This window comes from Anopheles ziemanni, chromosome 3, assembly GCF_943734765.1.
Source record: "Anopheles ziemanni chromosome 3, idAnoZiCoDA_A2_x.2, whole genome shotgun sequence".
In the NCBI taxonomy this organism is placed as follows: domain Eukaryota; kingdom Metazoa; phylum Arthropoda; class Insecta; order Diptera; family Culicidae; genus Anopheles; species Anopheles ziemanni.
Genome location: NC_080706.1, coordinates 75,673,280 through 75,694,489, shown reverse-complemented (window position 1 = coordinate 75,694,489; position 21,210 = coordinate 75,673,280). Strand labels below are relative to the sequence as shown.

General features: G+C 42.4%; 1 protein-coding gene across 1 annotated transcript in view; it reads left to right on the top strand.

Moving 5' to 3' along the window:
• The first annotated feature begins 733 nt into the window (after positions 1–733).
• Positions 734–21,210, top strand: part of LOC131285484 (ecdysone-induced protein 75B, isoforms C/D) — a 111,134-nt gene continuing 90,657 nt past the window's right edge. Inside the window, exon 1 of the mRNA XM_058314342.1 lies at positions 734–1,955. Coding sequence (XP_058170325.1) covers positions 734–1,955 — 1,222 coding nt within the window. The remainder of the gene's footprint in view (positions 1,956–21,210) is intronic.

Genomic DNA, 21,210 nt, shown 5'->3' with positions numbered 1-21,210 from the left:
GAGTGGGTTAAAAAGAGTAAGTAGCGAGGAAGTGCGTCATCGAACCCGTCATTGCCCGTTGCAAGTGTATCTGTGCATAAGTGTGTCTCGTGTTTGTGTGCGTGTGTATGTGTGGGGTTTTAACTCGTCCTTCGGAAGGACAGCCGGTGCTCGATATAGCGCTCGGTACATTGTTGCGCGTGCCAGTGGTGTGCGTGCGAATGTTTGTGGAAAAACCAGTGCGCTGCGGTGGTGTATTGCCCCTGATTTTCCACCCAGAAAATTAATGTAAAAGAAAATGCTTCGTTTAACAGTTAATGGTAGAAAACAAAGGGCAGTCGAATAAACGTGACAAAAATTACGAAATGGTCCGGATCGCCCGGAAAAGAAGCCTTGTTACAAAAGCCCGGAAAAACAAAGGTAAAGTGAACCGGTGAAGTTATTATTTTCACAAAATAAAAAAATTAAAAATAAATACCAACCGAAGAAAAGGTAAAGTTAAAGCACACAATAGAAAAGAGAAATACATAATGGATGAAAGTAAGGCAAAAGGAAACCCTCGTGCCACGTGAGAAGGAAAAATTGTTCGGAAAAAGTTAAAAAGTTTGAAAGGTCGCTCCGGGAGCAACTGAAAATTGTGCACGTGGAGAGAAAAAGGTTAGGTTTCGGTTGGTTTTGGGTGGAAAGTGGGGAAAACAGTTTTCCCCCTGCCAATTCGTCAAACCCCGTTTGCGTGAAGCCGAACTGGGCAAGCATGCAGTGCATTCGGAATGGTGCGGGTAGCGGTGGAGAGGTGACCGGGGAGGAGGATCGTAAGGTACCGATCAAAGCTGAGGATCGCCGGAAAATCCCCTCACAGGAAAGCGCGCAGAATGAAGGCGAGGAAAATGACTCCGAGCGGGCGGAAAAAGATCGAAACGGCGGGCCGGAGGTGAGAACGTTCGTGTTGGCCGAAAACCAGTGCATCGTGTACTCCCCGCGAGGGGGTGAACCGGTAATTGCGTCCCGGTTGTCGTCCAGCCCACCACTCCCACCCCCAATCCGGTCGAGTTTTCCTTCCCATCTGCCGCCGAAGAAAACGATCAAGCTCGCCCTCTCGATGCCGGTGGCGGCGGCCGCCCTTACGGTGGCGTCCGGTCAAGGGCCCCCGCGGAGGGTCGCCTCCCCCTCGTCGCTGTTGCCACCACCACCACCACCACCACCACCTCCACCTCCGCTGGCGCTGCGAAGAAGTCCCGAGCCGGACGGACGAATGGCTCGGATTCAGATCGTTTCGAAAGCGCACCAACAAAATGCTGACACAGGCGACGAAGACTGCCGGGGTGTTGTGCCGGGGGTGGGTACCGGTGGAGGCCAGGGAGTACACGTGATACGGGACGGGCGCTTTTATCAGCCCGAACCGCCGGAACCGTGCGATCCGGCCAGTAATCAACGAATGGAACCTCATCGAAGTTCCTACGAGGATCGCCACCACGCGGGAAGCCTGGAAGAGGAAGGGTCGAGGCGCGCACAGGAGGAAGGGCGGGGACCACAGCACGGTAGCATCATCGTGGTGAACGGAAGTGCGTCCATTGCAGCCTCCCTCAGCCGTATCCCTTCTCCTGGCTCGCAGCTCGAAGACGAAGAACGGCATCGTTCTCCACACAACTCCCACCACTCCAACAACACCACCACCACCACCACGATCCTGGTGACGAACGACCGCCCCTCGGCCATCTACAAACCCCTCACGATGGCGACCTCCTCCAATGCAACGGTTTCAAGCAGCAACAAAACTCCTCAGCATCCGCATCACACGCATCATACCAACGGCCTTCAACACCAACACCACCAACACCAGCAGCAGCCAGCGAATGGTCACGTCACCTCGATGCAGCCCCCGCCACCTCCACCCCCACTCAAGCAGCTATCGAAGGGTGGAGGAGGAGGAGGAGGCGGTGGTCACGAGGAACCGTCCAGCTCCATGCCAGACCTAGGTGAGTCGCTTTGACAAGTGTCTATCATATCTACACCATGCTGATGGGAAAAGGACATGTACATCCCCGCTCAGCTCAGCGTTCGACGCTCAGCACACGTAGCTGTAACAAGCGCCTGTCAACAAAGTGTTAATACTAGTGCTGTACCTTATGAATCTATCTATCTGCTATCTATCTATCTGTCTATATATATAAAAGTCACCGTTGTCTGTATATATATATATATATATATATATATATATATATATATATATATATATGTATGCGCTCGCATCACACAAAATCTACCGGGCCTATTTGTACCAAACTTGGCAGAAAGGTAGCTAATTTTCCATGGTTGAATGATCTGAACTTCGTTTGTTGATATCCCCATACCTCCCTACCCCTCCCGAACACCTACCCTTTTAAATTAATGAAAAAAAATTATAGCTCAACTGTCACGAAGGGAAACGAGGTAGGGTTGGCAACCGTTGACATTTGACAACAAGCCGGCGCCAACTACACCGATTAGACCGATTACGCCGACCCAAGGTTGGCGTATAAAAGCGGGATAATTGTGGAGGCAGGGCCCATAAAAAGTTGTAAATCGATCGTGAAATAAAGTTACTAAATTTGTGGTGCATCCACAAGCGACCAAAATTTACTTTTCTAAAACGATTTGCAACATTCCACAATGTTCCACAATTCAACGATTATTGAACGGATTTTTCAAAAACTCGGTACACGTACTGCTTACATAAGGATATACCATGGGTTAAAATTTCATCTTTCTAGGGGAAGGGGAAAGGGAGGCTCTCACACTACCCCATACCTCAAAAATGGTAAAAACACAATATGGGTATCAATTTTGCAGGATTTGTAGTCTCTAAATCGAATGGCCTCACTCTTAATGTTCATTCTTAGCTAAGACTACCACTACCGTCCTCCTCTCCAGCAAAACAATAGCAATTCTCAGAACAAAAAGCATCAATTATGATCACATGTATTCAACGCAAAATCTACCATAAGTCTACCTTAACCAAACTAGGCTGGAGTGTAGCTAATTTTTTATGATTTCTAATGTCCTCCTTCCCTTTCCCCAACCGAACACCTTTCCCTATCCCCGAGCAACGAACACCTAAAATGATGAAAAATGATAATAATTGAACAATTATGGAATGGGTTTTTACAAAATTTGGTACACATACAACTTAAATATGTAGCCATCATCTAATAAAATGTCTTCCATGTGCAGGAAGGGATAAGAGGGGCTACCATCTTACCAGACTTCTTTTATCTTCTCGTACAAATATTCTCAATCACACAAAATCGAATTAATTTACACCCAACATACTAATAAGAAAGCCAATTTTCAAGTGTGAAACGTTCAACATTCTTAACATTGTAAAACTCAAGATACTGAATGAAAACACTCTTTCATTTGGAATTTTCTTTCTACCCGGATGAATTCGGGTTAATCAGCTAGTCATTGATATGAATCTTTCACCTAATTCATTCATATGAACCTTTGGAAACCTTAATAAATCTTCAATATTGACGTAAATCATGCAACCATAAAAAAGGGGTTTCCCCCGCCATTTTTTACTTATCACTTTGCATCAGATCACTTTGCAAATCAGGATTCATTCTCTAAAATGCAAAAGATCATTCAAATTCATTAATCCCAATCTGAATTACACAACTCCAGTTAATACCATTACGACCGAGGTCTTAGAAGATATCAAAATGAAACAGCTTCAACGGAGAACAAAAACTGTGCAAAAACCGTCAAAAACTATTATTATCCTATACAAGCCACTCTTCTACAATTCTAAATAAATTATTTAGTACTTGGAATTATTGAACAGTGTTTCTGATTGCTGTGTGAATGGTCTTTAAACTAGAATTGAAATGTTAAAATTATGACCTTTTAAAGTTGGTGCAACTTTTGCTCTTAAGATGAGTAGTTTTTTTAATCTTAGTTTTGTTTTGTTAAAGAAATCGATTTTTGTCTTTTACTGGCCGGTAAAAAGTTGCCTAATTGAATGATGATGATTAAATTGTACATTCATTCATTTGAGGTTACAAACCCTACCACATTTTTTTAACACTTTATGAATTATGAATTATGAAAAATATTTGAGAAATTTTGATAGGCAAAAATAAAGAACATTTTCTCTTAAGATGCAAATATTTCACTTAAGATGAACTGCAATGACGACATCTTTTCGAGATTGTAGTTTTACACTTTTTTCCTCAAATCGGTTTCCAATTTTGTTTTTATGGTTTAGGGTTTTACATGTGTGTACCAATGTTTGTGTCAGTACAAACATTTTATCATGAGCTATAAACTAAATCAATCAAAAAAGGCTAAAATGTGGGTTATTCTAGGTTGGCAATTCTTATTTGGTTGACCCACCAGGCGTCTCCATGTGCAATTTTGCAAACATCTTCTCTTTCAACGATCCACCATTGTTTGATGACCTACTCTTGTTTTATTTGCCGCAAAATCACGGGCAGCAACAGCAGTTCTAGTCGTGCTTTGTCGATGTGTGAGGGTTAATTTACATACGTCGGCCGAACATCCACGAACGTCGAGACGGATGCGATCGTCTGCTAATGAACAGGTTCAACATTTACTCTGCTGGGAGGGGGTAGAACTGGTACATCGGGGTAGCCCACGTCGTTAACGATGCGGAAGTCATTGCGATGGTCAGCCCGAGCAGGCATGATCGGTCAAGTTTTTTGCGCTTACATAAAAAAGAAGAATGTCACAAGATGTTGTAGGTTATTCAATAATTGAAAAAATGTAGGATTGTGATGATAGAGGACGTCAACCGTATTAATGACTATAAAAGTATGCAGGCTTTGAGGCAGATAGAGCAACGAAATTCAATTAAGACGTTTGATTAGCTTTGTTAACATCAATAATTTTACAGTTTAATTAATAATAAAATTTGAATAGACAATCTCTAATTTTGGCAACTTTTACATTTTTTTTACATTAAAACTGCAAGGGGAGCAAATTGTATTTATTCCGAGTTCTCAGTATTCTATGATGTTTTCAAAGTTTTTCACTATTTATGTATACTTTCTATTTTACCTTTTTGTTTTTTTTAGTACAATACAAAATTTTATTGATTCATACGCTCAAATTTCTGGATTGTTCTCGGTTTGTTCTCACAATGTGTGACCGATTATGTTGTACAGGTTTTCCTCACTTATTTTATTTTTGGGTTATATAAAATTTGCTTGAAATGTCTTCAACAACTTCTAGAAATTTTTTAAGAAACTTTCGTTTAACCTAAACTATTTCACGGATATTAAATATTATGCAGTTGTATTTTATTCTGAATCTGTGTATGTGCCCTTTCCAATCCTTTTTTGTTTGCACTACAATTTGATATATCATAAAACGTCCAACAAATATGTTTAATAGAAGAGAATCACATTCAGAAAAGAATTACATGAAGAAGAGTTGCAGTTGTTACTGATTTCCTTTACGAATAAATACATGGACAATCTTTAATTGCTGCAGGAAAATAGGAAGCATTTGTTTCATCACCTTCCTTCACCGAATTAAGAGTACATTCGTTTCCGAAAGGATGTGTGCCTTGCCCGGTTCGACCTTCGCCATCGACCGACCATTGACTTTTTTTTACCCCCGTAGAATGTTTCACCAGAACGAACGGAATTCACGAACACAAGGAACCTGGTGACCTTGATGCGGGCCTCGCGCTCCCGGAGGGTGGTGGCCTTTTGGGCGGCCGCCGGGAGCTGCCTTGACTTTGGCTGACGGTTGACTTTTCGCCCGTGCGTTCGTGCGTGCGTGCTCGCCCTGCCGAAGGAGTTCGCCTTCGTTTCGAGCCAAGGGGTCGTTGAATGCGTACAACGCACACAACATTTAATAAATAACCGAGCGGTGCACGCTCACCGAGCAGCTTTTTCGGAGGCTTTCCCTTCAGCGCAGGTGGGCCCCAATTGTGGGTTAATCATCTGTCAAAACACCAACTGTCAAACATCAAAACACTCGCGGTCAACATCAGCGTGGAGGTCGGGGCAAACGGAAAAAAAGAAAGAAAGGGCACTTGTTTTACAAACAAAAGCAAACGGCACGCCGTCCGTCGGAGTATGGCTTCCCTAAACCCAAGGGTTTTGGTCACATTTTGGCAACGAACTTGCGAGTTTTTGTTTCCAACCCATTGCCCTACACTTGTCCGGCTTTTTGGACGATTGTTTTGACATTTCATCTGGCAAAGCGAAAGAGTTCGTGGTGTGTTGAAGGTGGACGAATTTTTGTTTTTCACCCCATTTCAGTCGTCTTAATTCTTCGTCAACTTTTGATGGTTTTCTTCTTTTCACTACTCCGGCTTTTTGAAGTGTTGCGTTGTTGTTGTTTGGCGTGTGTTTGGCTGACCTTTACCGTGAGGTGCGAAGTTGTGCCACCTGCGTCAACTTTGCCTCGTTTTGTGTACCGGTTTGCTGTTCGCTTGATGATGTTCACCATTCGCTCGCGTTTTCCACCCCCGCTTTCCGTACTGTGTTGGTTGACCCTTTTCGTGTTCTTTGCTGTTGTTGGTTTTCTTGGCTTTGACGCGAGCCGACTTTTACTGCTTTCCCGCGGGGAAAATAATTTTCTGCACGTTTTCTGGTGTGTATGTATTTTTTTATTGTTTTCGTTCGTTTTTTTTGTAGTTTGCCTTTCTTTATTACGGTATATTGTATCGACGGGGGTCGCAGTAGTCTTCTGCATAAAGTTTTTAACATTTATTAAAAGTTATCAGGACAATAACAAAATAACCGTAGTAACAAAAAGATGCAAACATCAGAATGTTCGTAACTAATATACATTTCTAGTACGAGTTTTTCATAATTTCTAAATGATCACATTTGGTTGATCGAAATAATTTGAATATCATCATATCATGAGAAAATTTTCTCAAAACGATGAGAAAAACAGATAGAGCAGACATTTACTCACAGAGTGAACAGTTCAAACTTTTCATACTCACTTTCTTCGAACCGCTGGAAAAGCCACTCACTTTCACTCGACACTCGCGTGAGGCGAAAGCTTTCTCACATTCTTCTACTCTTTTCCTCTTTCTGTTTCTTTTCCTTTCTTTTCTCTCTCTCGCTCTCTTGCTCTTTCTCTCTCTTTCGTCGTTTCCTCTTCACTGCTTTATGTGTTTTCATCTTTCATTCGTGTTCGTTCACTCTCGCTTTCCTGCCAGCTTTCTTCAGCCCACTCTCTCTCCTCCATCTCTCCCCCGCCTATTATATCGTTCCCGGAAGTGGCGCGCACAGCGCCCTCTATCGCCAGGACCGGGCAATGTGTCGAGATGCGGATAAAACTTTTCCGCCATCGGCAGCGAGATGGCAGCACTGATGTTTTGTGGCGCGCGCATTTTCGTTCGTGGCGTGAAAGGGAACACGTTTTGAAGAATATGATGCAGGGTGGAAAACTGGCAGTGGCAAAGAAAGCCCAGTTTTCCCTGACTTTGGGCCGCGCTTCGTTCGTCGTTTACCGAGCGTGGAGCTTTTCTGTTTGAGATTCAGGCTGTCCTTCTTTTATTCCCTTCCGATTATCTCAGCACAGGAAAGCGATCTTGTGGTGGTTTGTTCTTCTTTTAGAATTCAATAGGTCAAGTGTTTTGAATTTTTTGCATACCATAAAAATAAATAAAATTAAATGAATACAAATAAAAACATTGCAAACTACCGGTTGAGAAAAAAAAATTATATTGTTTAAGATTTACATTTATTTTTAAGCAATTCAATCTGTTATACACGGCTTCACAATATTCCTTCTTTCTTCAACGGTGTATATTTTTATCCTAGAATTATTCTTCTTCATTCTTTGCGTCACACACCATGTTTACATTTCAGTTATTCATTTGATTGAAGTGCAAAATCTCTACTACAGGCTCTTATTCACTTGACAAGTTTTTCATGTCCTGCAAACATCAACGAAATCATTTTGCAAATTCCTTCGGAACCACTTTTTTCCCTACGTTTTCGGATAAAATATTCCCAGTGTTTCAACGAGAGCCGGTCGTGTTCGTAAAGCTTCATTGAAGCTCCAAAACCACCGAGAGAGGAAAAATAAATTTGTCCCACCCAGGGTAGGAATTCCTCAACGAAACCGGCGAAATCAAAAAGCGTAACGTAAGTAAAAAAGTATAAAAATAAAATAAAAATAAAATTCGACCAGCGAGAGAAAGAGTAACAATATAGATTGAGGAAAGGCGAGAGGAAAGATATCAAAAAGTGATCGGAGGGAAGGATCAAACATGATCATTATTGCGCGGGAGAGGGATGGGAATGGATGTGAAAGGGGTGGTGGTGGTGGTGGTGGTGGTTAGTGGGCGCGAAAAGTTCGATGAACCGCGAGAGAAATTGAACGCCACCGCGAGCAGTGCACCCTTACCGCATCGACCACCCCCCTCCCACCGATCGTTGTGGTTACCTTTCGATGGCAGTTTTGTTCGCCCATTCGCTTTTGGGCTCCGTTTTCGTCGATGTTCAGTGAGCTGTGGGGGGGGGGGAACGGTTGCAGGGGTAGGTGATTGACTGTGACCATCGCACCACCACCACCACCCCATCTTCCTACTGGGAAGGGGATGATGAAGCCAGTGGGTCATGGGTAGCAATGAATGTGTGCTTGTTGTTTGTGCGTGGCATCGTCGTCGTCGTCGTCGTGTGAAAGTGTGCAAGTGTGCAAGTGTGCTTTATTTCCATTCCATTTTTCACTTCGATCGCATCGATCGCGAGCCCGAAGGGTCCGTTCGAAGACTGCGGGGTGGCGAACTTATGCTTTCACCCTCCTGAGCGTTACGAGTGTTTCAAGCGAGAGAGGGAGAGAAAGAAAGCAACTGCATCAAAGGGGTGGAGGATGAAAGTGGACCCTACAAAGGGGAGAGAGAGGGGAGGTATTCATGGGTTCGTTCGCCCGCGGTGTCCCTTACGTTTGGTGCCAGCTTAAAAGATAGTTCGCTATGGCGCTCGGCTTAATGCGAGAGGTGCAGCATAAATAGCACTTCATGTTGTGTGCAGCAACCTCCCCGAGGAAACACGTGCGGCCGGGAAACGGGAAGAAAAAGAAACAGAAACACTGCCTGGCAATGGCAACGAACTCTGGCAGAAGTTAAACAACCTCCGGCGAGAGTCCTACACGAGCTCTCGAGGTTGGCGCGAAGGAAAAACGAACCACCATCGCCAGCCCTGACCCTGGCGTAGGGCCTTGGAAAATCCTGCACCGAAGCGGGAGGGAAAAGTGACATTTTGAAAGTAAAACCCTGATCGAAACTCGCGATATAGAACCAACCAGTATCGCCAGACCCCAGGGTGTTGAAACAATTCGATTCAATGCAAAAACCCGGTCCAGACAAAATTCACGAGCACATTTCTTCTCCCACGCAGCGAAGGGCCAGAAAGTGAGCGAATGAAAAAGGGAAATAGGCCACCGTGACGGAAATTCACCCACCAACCACCAAGCAGTAGGGCCGGCACGTGGAAAATGCGGGGAAGCGGAATGGGAAAATATTTGCCATTTTATATCGCGGGTGAAAGTGATATACATTGCTTTCGGTAGCGTCGGTCCGGGGAGGGTGGTGGTTTTTGGGGGCCGTTTGTCGATTGTATGGAAAATAAATCGTTCGTTAATTGACACATTTTATGCTTTCCATTGGTATTAAACGATGGTGTGTTTGCACGTCCATTCCGTTTTTGACTTAGGAGGCCATTAATGAGAATCAGTGCTGTTGGGATTAAACTCGAGTAGTACAATTATCGCTTTCGATTTTCAGTCGGAAACATAACACTAGTCTCGATGTTAAGTGGGGCATGTTTAAATAAATACATTTGATTGTGCAAGATTATTTTCTCCTTTTTTGCACCTCAATAGCTCATTGATACTGGATTTCGGCACAAAAATGTATAAAGCGACGTGATATACTATTAAATGGACTTTGACTAATCCTATCTATGAACACTACAAACAATTTTTTTCTTCTTTCTTCCCTGTCTGAAGTATAATATCATATGATTTCTTATTGACAGAAAAACATAATTACATGGATCAATTGTAGGAAACTAATTTGAAAAACAAATAAGAGACAGTTTACATGAAAGAAATTCATGGAGAAGTCATTTTAATACGAAGAACGAAAATGAAAATAGCAATAAGAAAAACTTATTACATACAAAGCATATCGTGAAGAGAATATAGTATAAAAGTGAATCATTCTTGGAGAACAGCAACATTGTCATCTGGAACGTTTTTTCTACTCATTTAAAAAAAGCGTATGTTATGGCAAATTAAATAAGAAAAAAACGGTAGCTGCTTGAAAACCATAACTAATTTGACAAACAAATAAGAGACAGTTTATTTAAAAGAAAATCGTTTCAAAGTCATTTTAATGCAAGTACTAAAATATAAAAATGGCAGTAAGAAAACTTCATTCAAAACAAAACAAATCGTGAAGGGAACATAACATGGACAAAAACATTCTTGGGGAAGAAAGCAGTTGTAATCAGGAACGTTTTTTTCGGCTTGTTTTACAAAGACGTATGTTATGAAAAATTCTATAAGCAGAAAAGTGGTAACTGCTTAAATAAAAGCAAATAGAATGGTTTCATGCACAACTGACTCATTTATAAAACATTTTAAAATAAAAAAGCGAGTGGCTCAGCTTTAATCCTACATGAACATTATGAAGAGAACAGAACAGAAGTTAAACTGCTAACAATTAACAAAACGGCTGAAAGGCTGCGGTATAAATCGGCGAAGAACACATATTTTTTCAAGCATACGAAATGATTCATGCTATGAAACAAAAAATAATCAACAAATTGTTTACTACCCATTCCATTCCATAACGTGTTTGTGTGTTCTACAGCAGAAGCGAGCACTAGTGGCACTGATCAGTATCAGCACTAGGGCATCGGCACAGAGCAGAGCGAGCGGCGCACGAAGCGATCGCCATCCTCATGAGTCAACGAACCAAACAGTCACTGCGTCACTTGAACGTTCGCTCCCAGCCAACGCCTTGGTGGGATAAGACATTGGGAAGTGGGGAAATTAATCGCAAGACTTGCCTCGTGCAAAAGCGAGCTGAGATGAAGGGAAAAAAGGTTCATGACCGCGGTTGCGTTCGCCACGGTGGTTCAACGCTAGCCCACCGGAGCCATCTCCTTTGCTCGCCCTTTGGCCCGAAGGGAAGCGAATGTGCGAAGGCAAACGGGAGAGAAAAGAAGAAAGAGAACGCAGTGCAATTGCATACGGTTGCAGCAGAGTGCATCAACTGTATCTTCTTGTTTTTCGCAAGCTTCATTCCTCGGAGCACTGGCGGCTCTTTGGACGATCGTCATCGTCTTGTACCTTCGCGAAGGGAATATTTTCCTGTTGGAAAGAAAACCTGACGGTCCCGAGGCCGAAGAAAAGGGTAAGATCCGCGAGAAAGACGCGGTTAGGAACCAAGTCTTTCGAGCGGCCTTCTTTTCCCGATGCATTCCAACCATTTAGAACCTCACTCGTTTTATGCTCTGGCGAAAACCATAGTGGAGCCATGTGTAGGGAGGTCGATCCGGAACGTTTCTCAGGTTCATGACCGCACTGTGCAACCTCTGTGTGCGTGTGTTTGCTCGCGTGATGTATCTTCCTCCGAGCGCGAATCATGAAGACAAGTAGGGCTGGCATTTTTCTGCGCAACTTCTGGCTGATAGAAGGGAAAACCAAACCGTCTTTTGGAGGCAAAGCGGTTTCGTTGTACTCATTAAACCAGTTTATGGTTCTTGTTTTTTCTCTTTTTAATGCGCACGGCACGAGTTTCGTTTTGAGTCGCACGTAAGAAACCAAAAGATGTGCTTCATACTTCCGTTCGAATAGGTTCTTTTTGTCCATAATTTAGTTCTGTGTTTCCCTCGTGTTCTTATCAACTTCTTAAATTGCACGTTGTATGCTTGCCTCTTGAGTTTTATTTTTAACAAGGTTTTTGAGTGTTTCCTTATATTTTCATTTCATTTTGTTTGCACTAATTTCTTAACCCTAAATTCTTTTCTTTATTGAATTTATTTAACTTTTGCATGTGATGGTTTGTTTGATTCCAGTAAATTCTAAATTTGCACTTTTTGTCCACAATTTAGTTCTGTGTTACCCTCGTGTTCTTATCGACTTCTTAAATTGTACGTTGTTTTCTTGCCTCTTGAGTTTTATTTTTAACAATATTGTTTCCTTACATTTTCTTTTCATTCTGTTTATACTCATTTTTTGACCCTTAATTCCTTTCTGTTCTTTTCTATATTGAATTGTTGCAACTTTTGCGCCGCAGGGTTTGTTTGATTCCTTTCAGTTCTAAATTAGCTCCTCATTTTTACATATATTTTTATATCCATTGTTTATCAACCATTTGATGAACTCTACTATTTTATGAATTCTATTTTTGCGTCATGTGACGTCAACTGTCGGAAGAATGTGGGCATTAAAAACCTTCACGACTTGTATTGATTTTCCTTACCTTGCTTACCCAAAACCTGTCCTTATTTGTTCACATCAGCTTCCGCCTTGCAAACGTGGGTGGACAGTTCCCTAAAATGTTCGTCAAGTGAAGCAGCTTAAGTAAAAATTCAAAACGAAGGAATAAACGCGAGAATCAAAAACCCAGAATCCTTTGGTTGACTAATTTCTCATCACGTGTCGGCCACGCTTAATATGGGCCAAAAGCGATCGTGTCCTGTGTGTGATTAACCCCTCCCTTCTCCATCCCGTCAGCCGAAAAACGGGTTTGAGGCTTCGATCGCGGATCGTTCGCATTCGTTCGGTGGGAAAGTTAGAACCAGCTGTCGAAAATTATTCTCTGCCTTTCCATGGCCCCTTGGGGACTTTGTTATATTCTGACGATCTTCTGAGTCCAGCGAATCTTACCAGCGTCTTCGCCAATGGGTGGAACAAGTTTCCCGTTTTGGGTACACAGACCGTAGTGCGTTTTACGTTTTTTTTTGTATTATGTTCTGGGAATGTGACGCACGCCAGGTGTTATTCCGATGGGACGCAAAGAATGGAACTCGATTGAAGTTCGTTCTTTTTTACTGCTTCGTTCTCTTGGTGGTATCTTTAATAATTGGAAAATTATATAGTTCTCTCCATGCCCCCTCAAACTAAATATTTTATTATGTTCCAGAATTGCTTGTAGTTGGAAAATATAACAAATTAAACTTTACCCCATAAGTTAGATCGTGAGCTTTTGATCACTCATTTTGAATTATAAAGTAATGCTGGTCAAATGGGGAAAATCGCGCGCGAATTCATCCCAAATGGCACAAGCTAATCGTGAATAAATTATACAAACTTCGCGGGACAAAACTAGTCTCGTTCTAGAACCAAAAGTTTCTCGTGAGATTAAGATCTCCGCTTGATCCCGACCCCCTGCCGATCGCCCGACGAATCGTCGGTGCGTATCCTTTTTCGGTTCATTCAACTCGCAAGCCACCCTCCACTTCACGGCCGTATCTTGCCACGATCATCATCATCGTCATCATCCACCCATCTGGATCGTGTTGGTATTTCCAGTTGGCCTTCCCTTCCAACGACACTGGAGTTCGATTCGTTGCGATTTTTTGTGATCTCACCACCTTCTGGTTTTGAGCTTGGGTTGATGCTTCGTTTTGCGTGGATGCAAAACCATCGCTTTCTGGATTTTTCGAAGTTTTCGTGGACCAAAAATGGAGTTCGGCAGGTTTTTTTTGGGAACTTTTGAGACTTCGGATGGAAAGGATCATTGTTTTTTTTTTATTTGTTTTGTATTTTTTCATTTGCATCTAATTAGCGCACAAGTCTTGAAAAGCTCTCGAGTGGTGATTTAATTACGATCGATCGATTCCGCTTCCGCGTTTTCCGAACCAGAGTGGAGCTTCGTGGAAGCGAGTCTCATTGATAGTCAGTTAGAGTCTTACGAGATAAGACGAAACTTAGTTTTAAAATCAGCATACGGCTGTTCTCACAAACGTCCCTGGTGCTGCTTTTGTAACATAGGTTATCAACGTTTGGCTTCATATCATCTTCTTTTACCTCTGATTGCCATAATACGTTTTGCGTTTAGTACTCGCCATCAATGTTAAATGTATTTTAATTTTTAGTATCATTCTCTACAAGTAAATCATTTATGCTATATTTACCACGTTCCGTACCGCGTCGCCCAAATATGGGTGACAGCAGTTCGAGTTCTAAAAAGTTTTTGACCCATAAATAAATGAAAATGCAACATAAAATTAATGTAATATTTTATATAAATTTTTGGGAAGCTAAGTTTTTGCTTGGCCTTACAAAAAAATGGGTTCAACAAATATTATAAACAAATTGTAATTTAAAAATTGTACTTAAAATTGTGCTAAAACGCTTGGTACGCAACGTGTTAACACTTTGTTTGCCCTGTTCTTTTAGAACATTTTCTAATTACTAGAGCTTGTTGATAGCTACTGTAACTTGCGAAATGGGTGACGCCACGTCAATATTTTAAATTTGCGTTCAAGAGTCTAAATTCGACAGCATCGTATCCGAGATATTTTTAGTTAGGTTGAATTAAAAAACCAGTTTAACACGTTGAGTGCCACGTCATCCAAAAGTGGGTGACAGCAGCAATTAGTTCTAAAAAGTTTTCGACCCGTAAATAAATGAAAATGCAACGGGAAAATAATAGTAATATTTAATACCAATTCTTTGAGAAGCTAAATTTTTGTTTAACCTTCAAAAATCGTCGGTTTAATGAATGATATAAACAAATTTTATTAAAAAAGATTGTACTAAAAAAGTGTGCTAAAAATGCTTGGCAGCCAACACGTTGGCCAACTGATTTTAATTTGGGTATTAAATGGAATGAGAAACGAAAATGTCTCTACAAACTATCTGAACCTTCTAGCTACTGACATATTTTGCATCTAGTGGTTTCTGTCAGAAAAACTTAATCAAGCCTCCGGAAAGTTCATTGACTTTGCCTAGTTCGATTGAAACGCCCCAGCAAAAGCTGCGCCAAAGAGTTCCCTCTGGCCAAACCTTATCCACGTTTCTTCTGTTTCGCGCGGACTCTACGTCACGAACTGGATTGGCGGAAACGGTGAACGGTGGACGGGGGAGGGGACGCAGGGCTCAGACCTGCCCCGGGGCCAGAGGCTGCACGTTCACTTTCAACGAGCGAAAGTGTTACCTTTCTTCTGCTCTTGCTTTTGCACTTTCTTCGCCGCTTTCTTCGGCGGTCGAGACGTGCGCGTTTTCCTTAGCCTCCCTCCTCTTGCGTCTGGTTTGTTGCTTTCTCTATCTGCTTCCGCCGTTTACTACGAACCGGGCTACTCACACCCTCAAGTGCTTACATCTTTCGCGGATCGTGACGTGCGGTTTCACCGTGTTTCGTTTTTTTTCGCCTCCCATTTCTTCATTGACGGCAACGACGACGCTGGAGTGTGTTCCACCGGAGATCGGAGGAGTTGGTGGCAACGTTCACGTTTCGCTGCTCGTACGATCGTCGTCACCACCTAGAAAGCGATTCATTCGGGGTTTCGCTTCCTTCGTGCGGCTGATGAACCTGGGTCACCGTTTTAACCGCACCGAAAATGTGATAGGGGTTGTTTTAATTTTATCCCACCCCAGTTTGTTGTCTTTTTTTTTCATGTAAAATATTTGATTTGGGTAGACTCGGTAACGTGTAGCTTATCGTGTTTCACTTCGGGTCACTCAAGGGGCTGTGCTGCTCAGCTGTTTTCCACCGTGTTTTTACTTTCCATCGCATCACGCGGCGTGTATGCGTGTTTTCTCTGTTGCATTTCTCTCCGACACGTTGGAGATGTTTTAGTTTTTTTATAGCTTAAATTTTCATTTTGTTTCACCTTATAAGTTTGTTATTCACCCGGAGGTCAACCTGTTTCGAAAGTGCATTTTTCTGTTCAGGTTTTGATGTTATTTTGTATTTCAAGCTCTTTTTCACCTTGGATGGTTTTTTCAACATTTTTTCATCTGTCTGGATGAAGTTTAAAATTGTAAAATATGCTGTCAAGTTGAATAATGTTTGCTTTCTGAGTAATTTTTTCAATCAACATTTAATTCGACTAGTAGAAGTCGTTTCAAACAGTCACAGATTTTAAAACCACAAAAATAACCTTTTTAAAACGTTGACTGCTAAAAACAACCTTTTTTGTCGCCCAAAAAGCAGATGGCGTTAAGAATTATCATCAGCTTTTTACACTAATATAGTTGAGGACAAATGAAGTGGTCGGCTGTACCAATTGCGAAAATGTATCTTTTGGGAAGCCTAGTTTTTACTTAGTTTTTGAATATCGTTGGTTCAATACATTTGATAACCAAATTTGATCACAAATGATTGTACTAAAACAGCATTACAGTCAACGTGTTACGAGGAAATAAGAGTTTTAAGCATCAAACAAAACACGCTCTTCACATAATTTATTGTGGCAATTAAGGTTATTAGTTATCGTAAAAATTAGTCTAATTTGTCCTTTGTACAAATTAAAAAGAAAACAAAAGCTACAAGTGCACCTTTTCTCTTTTGTTTCCAAGCGATCACCTTTGTAGATAACAGCCAGCTGGTCAACGCTTATGAGCTCGTTCCGACGCGCAACAAAAACAATAAGGCATCCGATGCGAAATCTTTGATTAAATAATCTCAACTCGATGCGCTCGAACCCTCCCGGGGTTGCAGTTTCTACGTTCGTTACACAACCTGCAACGGTGCACAAACAAAAGGGGGTAGGGTGGAGAGAAAAAAGTGCAACGAAAAAAAAAAGTCCAACCACCAAACGGTAACAAATGAAGCCAAAGGCTGATAGCAAAGTGCAACTCGCGCGCGGGGAGCGATAAGTGATAGAGAAGGGTTCAGTTGCATCGGCGCACCGAAATCGGCGACCGAAATGCTTCTTATCGAGCGCGGCGAGAGGCGTGGCGAGTGCCAGGATGGAAAGAAAACCCCGCGCCGTCTCGCAAGCTGCAAGGAAAGAACTCTCTGAACTTCGAAACTAGGTGAACAAAATGTCTACTACCCTAGAGAGAGAAGTGGCCGACCGTCCCTCAGACGACGCAACCGAGAAGACGTTCCGGTGCGAGCGGCGGAAAAAATAAACATTGACTCTTATCAGCCTTCCTCCTCCCAACACCCCACACCACCTCCACCTACCGACTGTCGCGGGCCAAGTTTGCCCTTGTTTCGGTCGCGCATTAGCAACCACGTCATTGCTTCTCGAGCACGTTGACAGTGACGGGAAGGAATAGGCTCTTGGAAGACGTGTGGTGGTGGGAGGTGGCGAGGGTGGCGCGCGCGCGGGGGTATCCTTGAGAAAGTTCAGCACTTTATCTCGGTCGTTGACATCCACCTTCTATCTACCCCCGGTATCTCGCGCGTTCGCTAATGAAAGGAAAAGAAAACATGGCCCAAATAAAAAGAACAAGAAAAAACCCAAATGGAAGGCATACATTACTTCTCGATAATTCCAAACACAGGGTGACGAACGTGTGTGTGTGAGAGAGCCGACGGTGGTGGTGTTGGTTATCGTTATCGGTTTGATGAGGCGAACCATTTTCGGTACGTGTGGCGCAGCTTCTTCCCGGGCGCTTATCTTCACGTTGTATGGTGCTAAACCGACCCGATTGTTTGTCACTTACTCCAAATACCAATCGATAGAGCGTGAAACTATCGGAATCGTTAGACTGGGTGGATTTACAGGTTACTATTGTTCCCTGACATTTTTGATGAAAAGTTTATTTTTCATTCCACAATTATATTATCGGTTTCTAAGATTATGTTGATGGGTCATATAACATGTTTTTTTTTCTTTCTGCAGCTTAAATTTGAGATATAACATAATCGATTGTTTGATTGTTGACTTACAGACTTTAATTTTTTATCTAACTTTGTTTTTGTTTCATTCGTATCTATTAATTTTATCTATGAAATGGACCATTCTATGTTATTTTGTAATAATAATAGTTTAGTACTATTACTTCTCAATGTAATTGTCATTTAATTTACTCTCTAACCACTTTTTGTTTCATTGCAATCTATTATTTTTTCTATTAAATGGACTATTCTAATTTGTAATCATAATAGGTTTTAATGCTATTACTTCTCAAAATTGATTTTTCAATAAAATCTGCAGAATTACAACCACAAAAAGACACTATATTGAATCTTTCAAGTTTTGGTTCTGTTTTCATCTCAGGAATTCAGGAATGTTTCATTATCACATAGACTGCCATGTCTCCCATATTGCGTTTGACAGCTGCAATCCTTATCAGCTCTTTAAACTAATATGTTAATGTACTAATACGGCAGTAGGTATACAATAATTACACGAATAAATCCACTGGGAAGCTTTAGTTTTTGCTTGGGTTTCTTAAACCGTTGGTTAAATAAATTTTGTCAACAATTTTTATTAAAAACGATTAAACTAACACAGCGCTGCAATCAACGTGTTAAAAACAATTTTAAGATCGGAACCTTTCCATTTTTCAAGAATAAAAACCGAAGTCACCAAAAGCCTTTTTTCGGGTTTAGCATTTGATATTAGTCTTAATGAATGTTAACCATGAGTTAATATTTAGTATGCCAATTTATTTCTGTTTCTAGTATGTTATTTTTCTGTTTTTGAGTATATTGAGAATCTCTGCTTAAGAGCCACAGACAATTCGTGCAGGTAAATGTATAAACTTATCCTTAGGGAAGCTTAACATTACTTGCTAATTATTTAACTCGTTGACACACTTTTTTTTGTACAAACACACTATTTAAGTACAAGCTGTTTTGATAAACTTTGTTTGTAAAATTTATAAAACCCACGGTTATGGAATCCCAAGCAAAGACTAAACTTCGTATTTGTAATTACTTTAGCTTATCCGTTAACTTTTTATTTATTTTTGGAAAAAAATGTTTTAAAACTAGTGACAGCTGGTGGTTAATGTGTTAATAGCAAGACTTTGTTTTTGTTTTATAAACAAATTATATGAAAAATCTACTACTAAAAAAACAAAACGGGTAAACAAAGTGTTAAGACTTCAGCTTATTCAAAATGATAATAATACCATCTTTGATAAAACGGTACAATGTAAGTCCACAGTCGCTTACCGATCTGTCCCTGAAAATTGCGAACGTGTTCCTAGGGCGCTTACGTCGTGTTAATTCCGCTGTGTGTGCTTTTGTCCGATAGCAATTGAACCATTTGGGGTGACGGCCCCCCGACCGCGCAAGGCAAGGCCGTTCGAATTATTTGATTACTTCTAATGTGCTGCTATCGTACATAGACGACGGGGGCTGCCCTTGAAATGTGTTTGGCCCCTCGGCAGGCGGGAGAGATGCCCTGCTCCGTGCATTCGTGCGTGGCCTTTTTTATATCTATTTACTCGTGCCATTAGCACACGAGCACCAGCACACTCTGTGATGTGGGGATGAAAAGAGTCGATAAAATGTAACCACCCCGCTTTCCTATCACTCACCCACCCCCACCCACCCATGGGGAGGGTGGTGTGAGCGTGGGATGACCTACCGAAAAGGGCGATGAAATACGACCATAACTGTTTCGTTGACCATAGTTTCCGTATTTCTCTGCTATTATGTTGATACGTGTTCAATCCGTGCGCGTCCTTGGTATCACAACACACGCGCAAAACGAATCTCCCGTTCCTGCCCGCGTTTTCCCAAACGCGCAGGGGTGGGTGAGTTTCCTAATTTTCCACCCCCTCGGTCACAGTGAAACACAACCAACGACGGGCGGCGGGGAGGGATGCGTCTCACTCGGTTCTCACGCAACTCTTTGTGCGGAGAACGAAGGAACGAAACAGACAGCTGTGTGTAATCATTGACATTGGAATATGGGATTTTTTCTTCCTTTCTGTCGCTCGGTTCACGTTCGCCCCGGTCTAAATTTAATCCTCGAATTCGGGCGTTTGTTTTTTTTTTGTTCTGCTGCCGGTACTGCGCGTCGTCGTTTGTCAAGGTCAGCTCACGGGTGGGTCCTTCCACCACATCCCTCCATCGCTGGGGGTGGCATTTTGGTGTGGGAGGGCGGGAGGTTGGAATTATGGTTTTTTCATATGCAGCGTTTTATTTTGGCCGCTTGTGTTTTTTTTTGTGCTGCCGAGGAAAATGTGTGGCACTGGAGCAAAGGCATCGCAAACTCCTCGATCCGGTCAATATATACAAACGATCTGCTTCACCACCCTCCTCGTCGTTGTTGAGCTTGTTCATCGTGCTCACCGTTCATTCTCACTCTAGCTCACATCGGAAAGCGGTGTTTAGTAGGCTATGACACTATACACTAGCGATTCGGTGAATTTTTGTCCGCTTCCGGGGTGACGCTGGTGAAGCGAAATCATTCTCAAGGACAATCTGTGACGTTCATTGCTTGAAAGAAAAAAAAGAAACATGAAAATACCTCAGTATGTTGGGCTGTGTTTGACTATTTCTCGCACGTTCCTGTTGACGCTCGAATGATGGGAGTACTTCAAACGAAACCTCGCCCGAAATCCCCGGGCGTCGTTGGGAGGGCTTTGAATAATCTCTCGCCAGACGCGGGAAGACCGGGTGACCGGTAGCGGGGGGGTGGGCATGAAAAGCCATTTTCAATGCCACTCGCGCCCTCCGCTTGTCGGTCATCGACGGAAGGCGAAGGTTGATGATAAGATAACAGGCACAGAGCGTAATAAGGATGGCTGTCTTCGAAACACGAGAGAGGGGCGGAGGGGAGGAAAAGTTGTCCAGGCAGCAAACAACCAACAGTACAATCGATTGAATAATAATCAACCACGAGAAGGAGAGGGAAAATGTGTTTGTGTACGAAAACTTCAGTGGGATCGATTTTTGGGTGGATTGGTTTCTTCACCCCCCCCCCCCCCCCCCCTTCCCGGATGGAAAAGGTTCGCGAAGGGAACGGGGAGATTGACTGTGGGGTGCGGGGAAGGAAGTCGCCTTAGAGGGAGACATTGGCCAGTATGGTAAAGGAAAACAAAAACAAAAAAAGAAAAAACACAAAGAAACAACAAAACACACGCTAAAACATCTAGACAAAACAAGAAGAGGAGAAAAAATCCATCATGGTTCCAGCCACGAGACACACTGAACCGCGAGCGAATCACGACGACGGCGTTCGAAACGTCGACGAGAGATCAATAAACGCGCGGAAGGTCAATCGGACTTCGAGGCGTCCAAGTGTTGGCCGCGGGCTTTGCTCTTGGAGCCGGAGAAATCTTCGAGCGGGAAGTTCAGAAACACGACCACGGCCAAAGAAG